We start from the raw sequence: 14,370 nt of genomic DNA, 5'->3' as shown, positions 1-14,370 counted from the left end.
AGGCAGTGTGTTTGTGGGCATGGCACACAGGGATGTGTGCCATGTAGACTCTTTGTTTAGTTCTGCACCAAGACCCTCAGCCTGCAAAGGCAGTGTGTGTGTGTGTCCGGGTGCAGGGCCCCCAAGTGTGGCACAATAAGTGCTGCAGCCATTAGGGGTCTTCTCTCGTCACAATGCCATGGGTACCAAGGGTACCATTTACCATGGGCTGACAGGTGGCCAGAGATGCCAATTGGGTTTTAGTTATAACACAGTTTTAGGGAAGGAACACAGGCCCTGGGCACCTGGTTGGCAGGAGCCCAGGGCACGCAGTCAAAGCACATCAGCAATTCAGCAAAAAGTGGGGGCATACCATGCAAGAAAGATGGCACTTTCTCACAATAAGGTAATAGTAACAGTTAAATACTAATGGTGCTCAACAAGTTACACCAACAACCATAAAAACAATATGCTGAGTATACACACAAAGTGGCTGAGGAAAAAAATCATATATGTGGTTGGACAAAACAAAAAACAACACATCACAAAAGTGTCCTCTTTAGTTAGGGCCACTAACTAAAGAGGACACATTTATGTTATGTGTTGTTTTTTATTTTGTCCAAACCACATATATGTATACACAGCATATTGTTCTTATTGTTGTTTGTGTAACGTGTTGAGCGCCATTAGTATTTTACTGTTTCTCTTACTATTTCCCTATCAATAGATTTTCTAAATATTTACTATTTTTGTGGGGAAAGAACTTGTTTAAGATATTGTTCTATTTTCCTTTTTTCTGTCTCCCTTTTTTTCTTGATTTCTCTTAATTTTACCATTTCTGTGTCTCAATCTTTTGGCATTCTCTAAGTCCATATCTCACACTATAAATGAGATTGAACTTGAACCCATGTTAGGATTCCACTTACATACGTGGACATCATATACCAGGCCAGCTTCTCACACAAGGCTATCACCCTAGGAGGTCAGAACAGTGTCTCTGGTGGGAGTCTGGCAGAAACCAGTCAGAAAGCATACCAGAGGCCAGTAGGGTTTTAGGGGGCAAGTCGAAGGTGCCTTCTGAGTGCATGTATTGGTAAATCCATCACTGGAACCTGTTTGGGTTTATCAATATGAGAGGTTTGATAGCTAACATCCCTATTTTAGTGAAAACATCATGTAGCTAGGGAACTCGTCACCAGTGTCCAGCAAATGTTTTAAAATGGCTTCCCTGTCTACTTGCACTGGCAGTAATAGGACTGACCAGCCCAGGGGCATATCTGCTCATGGAGTTATGCCCACAGATGTAATATTCAGCACCCTGCCTTAGGGCTTTGAGGCCTGCTGTAGGCACGACTTATAAACATCACATGCAGTGTTAGGGGACATTGCACACAGGGATGTTGACATGTCTTGTTTTCACTTTTGCCTGCCCACAAGAACAAGGAGCATAGAGGGAATTAAGGACATAGGTCGCCCTCCACTTAAAGTCATTTCAACAATCATGACCTAGTCAAAATAGGCACTCTTTTCAATTTCTCTTATCGATACACCACACGTTTGCAAACAATTACAACCAACTCCCCTCTTAAGGATTTTGGGGTAGAGGGTACATCAACATTGTGCCTTACTTAAAAAAGCCCTGTCCCTTTGTAAGACAGTTGTAAGACCCAAACAACACACACCCAAGTGTCTATGTGGAAAAAAATGTGTGTAAGCGAGAAGGTACTTGTGAGAAGTTGGCCTGATATGCAGTGCTCACTATTCTAGTGATCACTATGCATCAGTCAAAACAACCCTTATTGATGATTGGTTGTAAGTCAACCTTATAGACCAGCTATCCGAGTAGCATGGATACGAGCAGTCTTCGGGCTAAACTCTAGAGGGCGTGTTAAGCCAGCTGTTATACCATCACATATACCCCTTGAACACCAAGTGAAAGGACACCACACAAGTGTTATGACAATAAACAGTGTATTTATTTAGATCACAACAGCCCTGTACTCTTTATGAGGACAGGGTACTAAGCACACAACAAAACTCTTACGAAAATACTTTAAGTTGCACAATTTACACAAATGCCCGAGGGGCACGGAAAACCATATACTATGGAAGTGGAATGCAAAATTACTAGCAGGTAAGTACTGGACTAATAGGCTTTGGAATCGCTAGAACTACGTTACTGAACCTTCAGATTACTAGTAGGAGGCCTAGGGGACTCTGGTGCAGAGTGTGCACTCTCACGCGGGATGCGGGACAAAGTCTTTGGAGGCTAGTAAAAGCAAAGTTAGTGTTCTCGGGCGAACCCGATAAGGTAGGCTGAAAACGAGAGTGGATCTGGACCCTTGGATAGTGAGGCTATGCTGGGGCACCGAAATGCCGAAGTTACCTAGCCCAGGGGCTGCGGCTGCATAGGGTTCAAGTGTCGTCAGAAACCCTCGTTGACGAACCAGGAGCCTGAAAGAAGGAGTTGCTGGCAGGCGACAAGTGAAGATTGTTCGATGGATCCAAGCCTGGATCGAAGATGGAAGACACCTGTAAGCAGAGGGGACCAAGTCCTGAATCACTAGCCAGTGATCAGATGGGCACCAGGATGGCACCGGATGGAGTCACCTCGACCAGGTGCGTGGGCGACGCTGGGCTCTGCAGTCTCACGGACCAGGAGGCGTTGTCGGCGACCAGGATGGAGGTGCGAGCTGTCCCACGATGGTTGATGCTGTCGACGTCGCTGGACCCAGGATTGGGGCAACAAGTCTTAGCAAATTCAAGCCCACGAGCTGGACCTAAAATGGCGTCTGGAGTGGACCAGGAGGGTCCGGGGTGCTCCTCTTTTGGAAGGGAGCAAGGGCCAGTCTGGAGCGACCAGACTAGCAGTGGTGATGTCGTCGGGAAGGCCACAAGCCAGCGGGCTAGTAGCCAGCCAACGCGGTGAGCAGCCAAAAAGCAGAAGGGCCCCACGCAGATCTCGTGGAGGCTGGGGGGGCTGGTCTTCGGTGCTGGAGCTGCTCAGGGTCGGGGCTTCTCGGACCCCAAAGCACTCACCAGAGGATCCCTCGGCGGTCGTGCTGGATAGAAGTTGTGCAGTTCTGATGATGGCCGGTCCCTCGAGGTCTCGTCGCACCTACGGTTCTCAGCTTAGCTGTAGAGGTAGGTAGAGGTCAGAGGTGCCAGGGAAGCCGGGTCTCGTCGTGCTGGTCGGTCGGATTCCGGAAGAAGGACGTGCAGCAACCCGCAGTGTTCTTAGATGGTGCCTGCGGGTGCAGGGTGACTACTCCTTAGTCACAAGGGAGAAATCTTGAGAAGAGTCGAGAGTTCCTTTCGTGGAAAGTAGTTTCTTGATTCAAAGATGATCTAATTTGGAAGGGTCCCCGCTCCTGCCTTTATCCTAAAGAAAGGGGTGGGTACGCGACTAGGTCCTGCCCTAGGGGTGGGACCAGGAAGGGGGGTGGTTACACCCCTCTCCCATGCCGGACTTTCCCCAGCTCAGGGGCTGGTGTGCCCCTGGAACTGGTTCTAGCCGGCAGATGCGTAGTGAGCACCGGGGTGCCACTTGCAGTCACCTTCCTGTAAAGCCCTGCCTACCCAGGATACACAAAACCCTGTCTGGGATGGTGCTAGCACCGCCCCTGACAGGAAACCCTTTGTCCAAGCTCCCCTCGCTGGAAGGACTCCCAGCTGCAGGGGGTCAGACTTGTGGCTGTGGTGGCAGCATCCATTTTGTGATGCTGAGGCTCGAGTTAACTTTAACCGGGGTTCACAGTTACATACATGTCGTGTCCCTCTAGAAGGGTGGAATGCTAACACCGTCGCCAGAATTGGCGAGGGGTTAGTATTCCAATTCGTATGACACCTTACTCGACATGTTTTGATAAAGCGATACCAAAGATAGCATATAACCGCGAGGATTATAATGCACTTAAGAGTATATGGTACGCGTTATCATGGAACAGCTATTAGGACTTGGTTCCGCAAGCTGCAAACGGGCTCAGCTCATGCCAGAGCACCATCTCACACGTTTCCAAGCACTCTGCCTTCAGGATTGTCAAGGCCTGCCATAGGAGTGACTGATAGGAATCTGTGTGTCCATTTTTAGGGTTAGATATAGGTATACTATATCTAAAGCAAAGGGTGATTACACCACCTTGCCCCAGCTGTCGTGCAGCCAGTTGTGTCAGATTTAGATGGCCAGCCAGGGGTGGCATAATACATGCTGCAGCCCCTGGTAGGCCCTGGGTACACCTATGCCCTGAGTTACAGGGTCTGATAAGGTGGCCCAGTACCAATTGGTAAACGCACCTAGGGTACATGTTGTAATTTAGTGAGAGAACAGCTAGGCTTTGGGTCTGATTAGCAGGCCCACAGCCAGAGAAAGTCTTAAACCAGTGAAACAAAAGTAAAAAATCTGGGTGATCATAGGATTGCAGACCCTACTCTCCTACAGTACTCACCAGGATTGCCCTGTTCTCATCATTGGTACCATCAAGCTTTAAAGGAAAATGTGTCCAAAAAAAACTGAACAGGTGTTTGTGAGACAGTGCAGTGGAAAAACACAAACACACAATGGTATAACACAACATATAAGATAAAAACAGCACAGATACGGAAAAATGTTATTCTAGTTTTCTCGTGCTGGTTGTATAGTAAAAAAGCGAGTACAGCTACTACCTATCCAGCCATACTCTACTTGCCGACATGTTTCATTGCCATACAGTTTTGTGGCAATTTCTTCAGGGCATTAACTTTATAGCCACTGCATTGGACACTCAGTCTTCACAACTGTCAAAATACAAAAACATAAAACATCAAGTTCCTTTCAACCTGCCTTGTAAAATACCTCCAACCCCTACTGTACAGAAACACCATAATTTGTAATGTTTACCCTCAAGTGGCCACTGTGTCTCCTACCAGCCACCTGGTCAAGGATAAAAACGTGGCGACTAACTCCTTCTGTAAGTTGTCTCCGGTCCTCTTCGTTTATTAAACTGAAAAAGACAATACAGGCATGAAACCTGGTCACATGTATCCCAGTGGAGTACCCACGATACCCATTCCAAATGTGCCCATCATTATTTCCAATACACACTGTTCAGTAATGGTTATTCATTTCCCTCGTCTCTATTCAAATACAAAGCCTCTCCAGAGCCTCTTCACCTTACTACCGTTCAGGCACAAATACAGCAAGTTTTTGTATAAGTATATCCTGTGCCCGTCTTACTCCTTTGAGACGATATATATACTTCTATCGGCCCTCATTCTTGCACTCAGGAGCCCATTCAACACCCTTCCTCCACCTTACCGATATTAGGAAAACCGTCGGCGTTCACTCGACCTGTGAGCACTTGGCGGCTTCCAGCCGTTTATTTACACCTGGGATTGAGGGACGTCTCCCCCTGATTGGTTTCTCATCTCTCGCGAGATTCAAACACCGCCATTTTGCGTCAGGGACTTTATTAGTCCAAGACGGAACTTCACGTCTATAAGCCCAAGTCTCGCGAGATCTCGCTACTTTCTAGCCTGGGATCACAGAATTCAGACTTACAAAACTTGATCAAGGACACACTTCATTCGATCAAGGATCCTGTCCTAGCGTTATATTAGCATCCCTCCTATTTGCGCTTATGGTGACTCCTCTCATAGTACTATTTCAGAGGATTCCCTCATAATGTGTAATATGTCCCGTATAACCCCAGACCTGGGGGAATCAATGCATTTTGTACTCTGAACGAGGAACATATCAGTTCAATGCAGCCTTTTATACATTCCCCTGAAAACAGACGCTTCGAACAGTTTAGTATGTATTTTCTCATCCATTCCCATGAAACCACTTTTCATGGAACTTCTACATGTACTCAGACACATTTTTAGGTGCACTGGGTTACCCCACCATAGTATTAACAGGTCCTTCCCAAATCTTTGGCTGTCTGTACCAGTTTATGTACTAACTTGTCCTTTAGATTAGATGATCTTTTAAAGGCAAATTTCAGGGGCGGCATATTAAAGTCTTTATTAGATAGTAACGACCAATGCTTCCAGATCGATTGCCGTATCTTCGTGGCTAGAGGATCAAATGTCATAACGACAAGAACACAGTCGTCTTTCATTTTAGAATTTGTTTCTAGAAGGGAACTTCTGGGGGTGTTTAATGCCATCTTTTTCGCCTGTTTGATGACCTTCACAGGATAATTCCTGTCTTGTACTTTCTTACTCAGGACCTTCGCCTGCTCGTTGTACCCAGCTGTGGTTTAACAATTCCTACGATATCGTAGGAACTGGCCCACCGGCAGGTTGTCCCGGAGTGCCCTGGGATGGTATGATTCATAGGAGAGCAGGGAGTTCCTGTCGGTGGATTTCTGTTGGACCTGGGTCTTAAGGCCTCCTTCACTAGCTTCAATGTCCAGATCTAAATATACAGCCGACTCACAGCTGTAGGACCATGTGAAGCGGAAGCTTTGGTCCTGCCCGTTCAGCCAATTCAGGAAATCCAACAACGCGGATTCATCTCCGGACCAGAGGCAGAGCACGTCGTCAATATATCTCCTCCAGAGGCGTGTTGAATGGGCTCCTGAGTGCAAGAATGAGGGCCGTTAGAAGTATATAGATCGTCTCAAAGGAGTAAGACGGGCACAGGATCTACTTATACAAAAACTTGCTATATTTGTGCCTGAACGGTAGTAAGGTGAAGAGGCTCTGTAGAGGCTTCGTATTTGAATAGAGACAAGTGAAATGAATAACCATTACTGAACAGTGTGTATTAGAAATAATGATGGGCACATTTGGAATGGGTATCGTGGGTACTCCACTGGGATACATGTGACCAGGTTTCAAGCCTGTATTGTCTCTTTCAGTTAAATAAACGAAGAGGACCGGAGACAACTTACAGAAGGAGTTAGTCGCCACGTTTTTATCCTTGACCTCGTGGCTCATAGGAGACACAGTGGCCACTTGAGGGTAAACATTACAAACTATGGTGTTTCTGTACAGTAGGGGTTGGAGGTATTTTATAAGGCAGGTTGAAAGGAACTTGATGTTTTTGTATTTTGACAGTTGTGAAGACTGAGTGTCTAATGCAGTGGCTATAAAGTTAATGCCCTGAAGAAATTGCCACAAAACTATACGGAAATGAAACATGTCGTCAAGTAGAGTATGGCTGGATAGGTAGTAGCCATACTTGCTTTTTTACTATACAACCAGCACGAGAAAACTAGAATAAAAATGTTCCATATCTGTGCTGTTTGTATCTTGTATGTTGTTACACCATTGTGTGTTGTTTGTGTTTTTCCACTGCACTGTCTCACAAACACCTGTTTTGTTTGTTTTGGACACATTTTCATTTAAAGCTTGATTGTACCAATGATGAAAACAGGGCAATCCTGGTGAGTACCTGCCAGGTTCCCCAATGGTGGTGCGCCCGTGAGGTGCCATCTCGCTTACACACATTTTTTCCACATAGACACTTGGGTGTGTGTTGTTTGGGTCTCACAACTGTCTTACAAAGGGACAGGGCTTTTTTTAAGTCAGGCACGACCTTGATGTACCCTCTACCCCAAAATCCTTAAAAGAGGGGAGCTGGTTGTTATTGTTTGCAAACGTGTGGTGCATCGATAAAAGAAATTGAAAAGAGTGCCTATTTGGATTAGGTCATGATTGTTGAAATTATTCACTTTTGACTGCACCAAGACACGCAGCCTGCAATGGCAGCCTTGCAAGTGCTTGCTGAGTGGTCCCTTACGGTGGCACAATTAGTGCTACTGCCCTTAGGGACCCTCCTAGGTACCTCAGGCCCTAGGTACCAAGGGTACCATTTACTAGGGACTTTCAGAGGGTGCTAAAGGTTTGCCAATTGGGGAAACAGCTGTACAGTTTTGAGAAAGAGCTCTTGCACTGTGAAATCCCATCAGTTACCAGGCAAAAAGTGGGGGTGACCATGTCAAAAAGGTGTACTTTCCTACAGGATTCATGACCAATATCAGTGTCCTACAGTTGCAGCATGTTTTGAAAGCTGTAGTTTTAGGAAAGGACATAATTCTTTAGCACAATAGATTTCTCTGTTCTAGGATATCGACAGAAGGCCAAAGAAAGTGCAAGACCACCTCCGGAGCTTATGATCTGCATCGGAAGGTAGAGAAAGAAAGGAACTCTATTAGGTGAGCAGAAGTGGCACTTAGATAAAGCTCAACGCTGTCTATTTCAGGGTGAAACGGAGCGGCGCAACTCTGCATGGCACCACCTAGCCGTCTGCTATGAGTATTTCTAAAAAGCATCTGGATCCAGCATGGCACCTGGGAAATATTCTAAAGATGAGGAATCTGCTGTTGGTAGTATCCATCTAAAAGAATAATTTAAAGGGGTCACCTGGTGAATAACTTCACAGTAGATCTGAAAACCTCAGCAGATTGAATAAAGCAATATTCTAGAATACCTATTATTGGTGCAAGACGGGGTAAGAAACCTTTTTTTTTCTCCTTCGCAGATGCACCCAAGACCAGGCAAGGAAATGTTCTACCTCAAAGGCTTGTTAGTTTGGCAAATCACAAACAAAAACTGAAATTACCAGTACAGGAGAGTTCTAGATACGTCTGGTAAGCACCAATGTCTTTTTTGTTTTAAAAAAATATTTTCCAAGTATATAAATATAGGTGAATCATGAGGTCCAGTCCTGAAATGAAGGTGGAGGCACTCCCATGAAACCATAAAACAAAGGACACTGCATAAAAAACATGAAGCTTAAGTTTTAACCCTCATGTAATGGTGCATAGCAAACAGAGAAATATTTTATGAAAATGGTAAAACTAATGGATGGGACAAAAACAGAGGGAAAATACAGACCTTGCCACAAATGTTTTTACTTAAAAATGGTTACCTTATTTGAACTCCTGAGTACATATGATTATAGATGTCATTGTCTTCAAGAACTCCATGCCCATTGTCGTAAAAATAAACTCCAACCTGAAATAAATTGAAAGAAAAGGCTACCACTAGAACAAATGTATGTATTGTCTTTTTTTTTAATGGATACAGATTTTCAACATAGCCTAACCTGCTTGCCGCTGTGTATTCGGTTTCTCCTCAGTACTGGAGTGCTTCCTGTCGTCACCCAAACTCCAGCCAGTGTGTTACTGTAAACTTCATTTTCCTCAATAACGCCTTGTCCTTTTTCATGCTACAACAAAGGAAACAAAAAACCTCAGTGCGGATATTTTTTAACTAGGTTAGCTCACTGGGTAAGTAATATTATTACTTGTGTGTTAATATTAGCAACTTCGATTCCAGTCTACCACCTTGTACCAGCCAGTCCAATATCCAACATGGTTAACACAACAATCTAAACCTAAATTTGTTTTCAGTATTTCAATGCAATGTCTTACATCTGGACCTCTGTACTACTTTCTCAACAACTGGCTCCAACCCTGGTCTCTAATAGACTCTTCCTCAGAGCTTGCCATTTTTTCTGACCTACCTGATGTTCTTTGAAAGTTAACCAGACATTCTGCTAGTACACAGGAAGTGTTCTACATTTTACTGTGCATTTCTTCACTCAGTTTGGAGGCTTGTTTTATGTGACCCCCCCAGTCCGCCAAAACGGCACCATTCATGCAGTGCTATGCGGCGATGGAAGCATGATTATACATCAAGCACAAAGGCCTTCATACTTGTACTCCTGGTGGTAAATTGCCTACTGCCTCTCCCTCTTAAAAATCATTTGAGTCTCTCATGGGCTCTATGAATGTCACTGCACATAAGGTGTCGATCTATCATGTATGTGGTTCACCAAGTGAAGAGGGGTGTTCATTTGGACACTTTGGTCATGCATTCCCCAGATGTAGCTCTCCCGGCAGGGTATGCTTTTTTGAGGGAAAAACTTACATCCTTAATGTGCCTGTGCCCAGTAGTTTCTCTCTGAAAAATATTGTATCTGTTGCCTTGGTAAGCATTTGTGCTGGACTGCTTCCTGTTGCCACAAAACCCCCAGCCAGTGTGTTACTGCAAACGTAATTTTCCCCAATAACATGTTATCCTTTTTCATGGAACAATAATAAAAAAAAAACACAAATACGTTTTACAGTGTTGGTATTTCTTTAAGAGATTAGATTACGGAGAAATTAAATTTCCCCAACTGCTTGATTGAACTGCTCGGGTCTGGGTGTCTGATCTAGAGAGGATTGCATTTGAGAAGGTCTGGCCTGTTGGGGAGTTAATGGACATCTCAATGAAGGTTGCTTACCAGGGCTGTTCTGGCCCAAGTGGGGGCCACACAAATTTGTGTTAGAGATATTTGCTGCAGCTTCCATAACACATATTGAAGCAATGGGAAGGCGCAAAAGGGGAAGCAAAGATTACGGACCAGTACATAATACATTGCCCATCAAGTATGGGTCCCTGGAGGCAAACCTTAGGCAATTCACATATTTGGGAGCGGCGAAAAGGTCTATATATGGGGTGTCCAAGCCTTGAAAGTACTTACTTGGGAAGGCCTTGTGGTGGAGTTTCAACTCGTAGACTTGTTGAGGAGTCCTACTGCACAGGTCTGCAAAGTCGTTCTTTACTCCCAGAAGGTACTCTTCCAGGGTGTGTATGCGGTGGAGGAGAGACCAGTGCTAGGTCACCTGCACTATCTCTGACAGCAGGAGATAGTGTGTGCCACCTTGTTTCTGAAGAGAATACATTGTGTTCGCGTTGTATGTCTTAATAAGCATTACCTGCCCTCAAATGACTTGAAGGAAGGCTTTGACAGCGAGGCATATGGCAAGCCGTTTAAGGTAAATGATGCATCGTCTCTGGTGATGGAGCAGTACTACCCTGTATATGGTCAATATGTTAACAACAACCCCCCCCTGCACCCAAGCCAGTGAGAAGTGCCCCCATAGTAACAGTGACTTGCAAAGTGGTGTCTGATTGAGGTAAGGCCTGCCCTGCAGCAGGTAGTGATGGGTATTGGCCTTTACCAAAAGAAGATCTGCGCTGTGACCCTCTGCTTTTTGCCACTGAGCCAAAGGATTCTTGCAATGGGACCATATGAAGCGGTGCGTGGATACTATGGTGCTGCAGGAAACCATCATCCTTAGGACGTACATGACTGTTCTGACTGATTTGGCAACTGGACAAAAACAGAGATAAGGGCAATTAGAATGGCAAAACTCTGCTTGGAGTAAGCTTAGCTTAATATTGCATTGTGTATGGATCGGGGAAGGATTAGACTTGAAGGGGTTGTAGATGTGGCATGATGGGATTTATAGCGAATCCAAGACCATGATGCTGGGAGATCACAGCTTCAGCGGGAGCTAGGCACTGTTACTTGCCTCTGCTCTTGATTGACAATTGTCGAGGCAGGGAAACGAATAGTTTTTTACCTGTCCGTGTAGGTTTGCAGCTTGAAGAATTTTGTGGATTCACTATGCTGTGCATTATTCCACCATCTAGTGGTTGGGTCCGGAATTGTAGTATTTTTTTTTTTTTGCTGTTGGTGGGCGTCGACGACATAGTACCATTTGGTGTCCTTCTGTGACGTCGAATGGCTTCCTCCGGAAGCTCCCACCTTTAGTAGCCATCTTCTGATTCTTTTTTTTCCCTCTCCTTATAGTTCTCTTACTTGGCGGAGGGTGGTTGGTTCGCTAGTGAATCCAGAAAATTCTTCAAGCTGCAAAACTACAAAGACAGGTGATAAACTATTTGTTTTGCAGTGTGACTCTTTTCTGGATTCACTATGCTGTGCATAGATCTTGTAGCAGAATGCTAGTCTTCTGGCGGCTGGGTGAAAGATGAACTTTGGTTTGTAAATAGATGCTGTAAGACAGTTTGTTCTTTGTTGTTATGTTATGTTAAATACACTTCTATAGCGCACGACTCACCCGGGGGCATCTCGACGCTTACCTAGTGAAAGAAAGAGGAAGAAGTCGGAATCATTTAGTGGGTATGATTTAAAACAAAAAAGTTTTTAACTGTTTCCTGAAAACAAGGTATGAAGTGCATTTACGTAGGGTCATTGGGAGCTGATTCCGATATCTAGGAGCAATGTACAAGAAGGCTCTACCCCCCGTACGGCTGAGACGTATTCGGGGGACCATGTCGGAGAGCTAATGAGTTGGGTCTAAGATCACAACCCGAAATCTGTTTTGTGAGTTTCTTTTGTAAGTACATAGGACCCTTACCATTCAGAGCATTAAAGGTAAGACAGCAAATCTTGAAAAAGGACAGTTTAATCACTGGTAACCAGCTAAGCGCTCTCAATAAAGAAAGTGAAGAGGAACCTGGAGGGCGGTTAGTATCATCCTTGCCGCAGTGTTTTGAATCACTTGTAACTTGGAAAGCAGGGTCTCGCCCACTTCCGCCAATAGTGCATTCCCGTAATCAAGGCGACTCATCGCCATCGCCTAGACCATGGTTCTTCGATGCTTCATGGGCAATTAGGGGAATATTTTGCGTAAAAGGCGTAAACCATAGTAACAGGAACCAATGGTGGTTGTAATGTGATCCTTCATAGTTAGGGTCTGATCCAATTTTAGGCCAAGATTTTTTACGGACTGAGTTGGATTGGGAGCCACTCCAAACTGATCGGGCGACCAATCAGCCGTCCAAATGGTGAAAGCTTTACCCAAGAGCATAAGCTCGGTTTTACCAGGGTTTAGCTGGAGGTAATTTTTCGTCATCAAATTTGAGATGGCAAGCATACCTGCTGAAAATCGTGTTTTCTCATCTTCGAGATGCAAACCGATAGGGAACATCAGCTGAGTATTATCAGCGTAAGAGATTATTTTGAACCCAAACGGTTAGACAATTTTGGCCAGAGGGGCCATACAACCATTGAAAAGTGTGGGGCTTAGACAAGAGCCCTGAGGCACACCCTTATCTAGCCAAAAGTTCTGGGACAAATATGGTCCTAACATTATGGTTTACCGTCTGCCTGACAGAAAGTTTACAAGCCATTTAGGCTAATCCTCAGATGCCACATGCGTGTAGTCTCTCCACGAGCAGTCAATGAGAAATGGTATCGAATGCAGCGGAGAGATCTAGGAGGATCCGCACCAATGATCCCCCTGCATCCATAACCTGCCTCAAGGAGTCAGTAACTGCCAAGATGGCTGTCTCCGTGCTAAAACCTGAGCGAAATCCAGATTGTGAGGGGTCTAAGATCGGATTAGATTCCACATGCGTGTAGTCTCTCCACGAGCAGTCGATGAGAAATGGTATCGAATGCAGCGGAGAGATCTAGGAGGATCAGCACCAATGATCCCCCTGCATCCATAACCTGCCTCAAGGAGTCAGTAACTGCCAAAATGTTATGTTATGTTATATTTATTCTTATATAGCGCGCGGCTACTCAAAAAGAGTGTCCCGGCGCTTTTAATAATGAGACCTACAGCAGAATAACACAACACAGTGATAAAAGCATAGTGGAAAGCAGAGCAGAAAAAGAAGAAGAAAACAGCCTAGAGGGCAAACAGCCAGGTTTTAAGGCCCTTCCTGAATGCAAGTAAACTAGTAGCTCCGCGGAGTGTCAGCGGCAGGGTGTTCCACAGCTGTGGTGCCAGCAATCCAAAGGAGCGGCCTCCAATGCAAGCTCTCTTTACGCGCGGCACAGCCGCCAGAAACAGAGATTCTGATCTGAGAGAACGGGCCGGGTGGTAAAAGGCGAGTCTCCTTTGGAGATACTTAGCTCCCACAGCATGAAGAGCTTTGTAGGCCAAAGTTAACGCCTTGAAAGCAATCCGTTTACGGATCAGCAGCCAATGTAGGGTCTGCAAAAGGCCAGCAACACTGGCTCGCCTGTTTAGGCCATAAATGGCCCTCGCGGCCGTATTCTGCACAACTTGAAGCCGCTGCAGCAGATACTCTGGCAGGCCCAGGTAGAGGACGTTGGAATAATCCAATCTTGAGCCGATCAGAGCCTGCACAGTCAGCTTCCTGTGTTCCTCAGACAGGAGAGGCAGAAACCTCCGCAGCATCTTGAGGAGGCCGAAACATGTACCCGTCACACCTAGGATCTGGGATCTCAACGTCAGACCCTTGTCCATCTTGACCCCTAAGTTCTTAGCTAATTGGGATGAACAGGACGGAGGAAACATGTTGATGGGCCACCAAGCTTGCCAGTCTGGACCGAAGCACACCCGAAGAAGAGTTGCACTTGAGGCTGTTCAGCTGGAACCATTTAAAAACAGCCCCAAGGCAATCCCGGATACTCTCTCCATCGAAGTCTCCTCCCTTCTTACAGGAAAAGAGGAGCTGGGTGTCGTCGGCGTAGGATACGATATGGGCCCCGAACGACTCCGCCAACGCCGCCAGAGGGGTCATAAAGATGTTAAAGAGGGTCGGGCTCAATACAGAGCCCTGCGGAACCCCGACTCCCAATGGCGGCATCACGGCAGAGTCTGGGAAGGCCCAGACCGTTTGTCGGCGGCC

At 45.7% G+C, this 14,370-nt stretch overlaps 1 protein-coding gene across 2 annotated transcripts in view; it reads right to left on the bottom strand.

The window, feature by feature from the left end:
* FBXO11 (F-box protein 11) overlaps positions 1–14,370 on the bottom strand; it is a 517,411-nt gene that overhangs the window by 228,421 nt on the left and 274,620 nt on the right. For both annotated transcript variants that reach the window (XM_086927768.1, XM_086927769.1), the window contains exons 15-16: positions 9,014–9,136; positions 8,837–8,922 (exon numbers count right to left, since the gene is read on the bottom strand). In XM_086927768.1, the coding sequence (XP_086783894.1) occupies positions 8,837–8,922; positions 9,014–9,136 (209 nt within the window). The remainder of the gene's footprint in view (positions 1–8,836; positions 8,923–9,013; positions 9,137–14,370) is intronic.

The sequence above is a fragment of the Lissotriton vulgaris genome, chromosome 6, assembly GCF_964263255.1.
Source record: "Lissotriton vulgaris chromosome 6, aLisVul1.2, whole genome shotgun sequence".
NCBI classification, from domain to species: Eukaryota; Metazoa; Chordata; class Amphibia; order Caudata; family Salamandridae; genus Lissotriton; species Lissotriton vulgaris.
The sequence above is the reverse complement of the archived record's forward strand: the minus strand, read 5'-3'. Positions and strand labels throughout refer to the sequence as shown.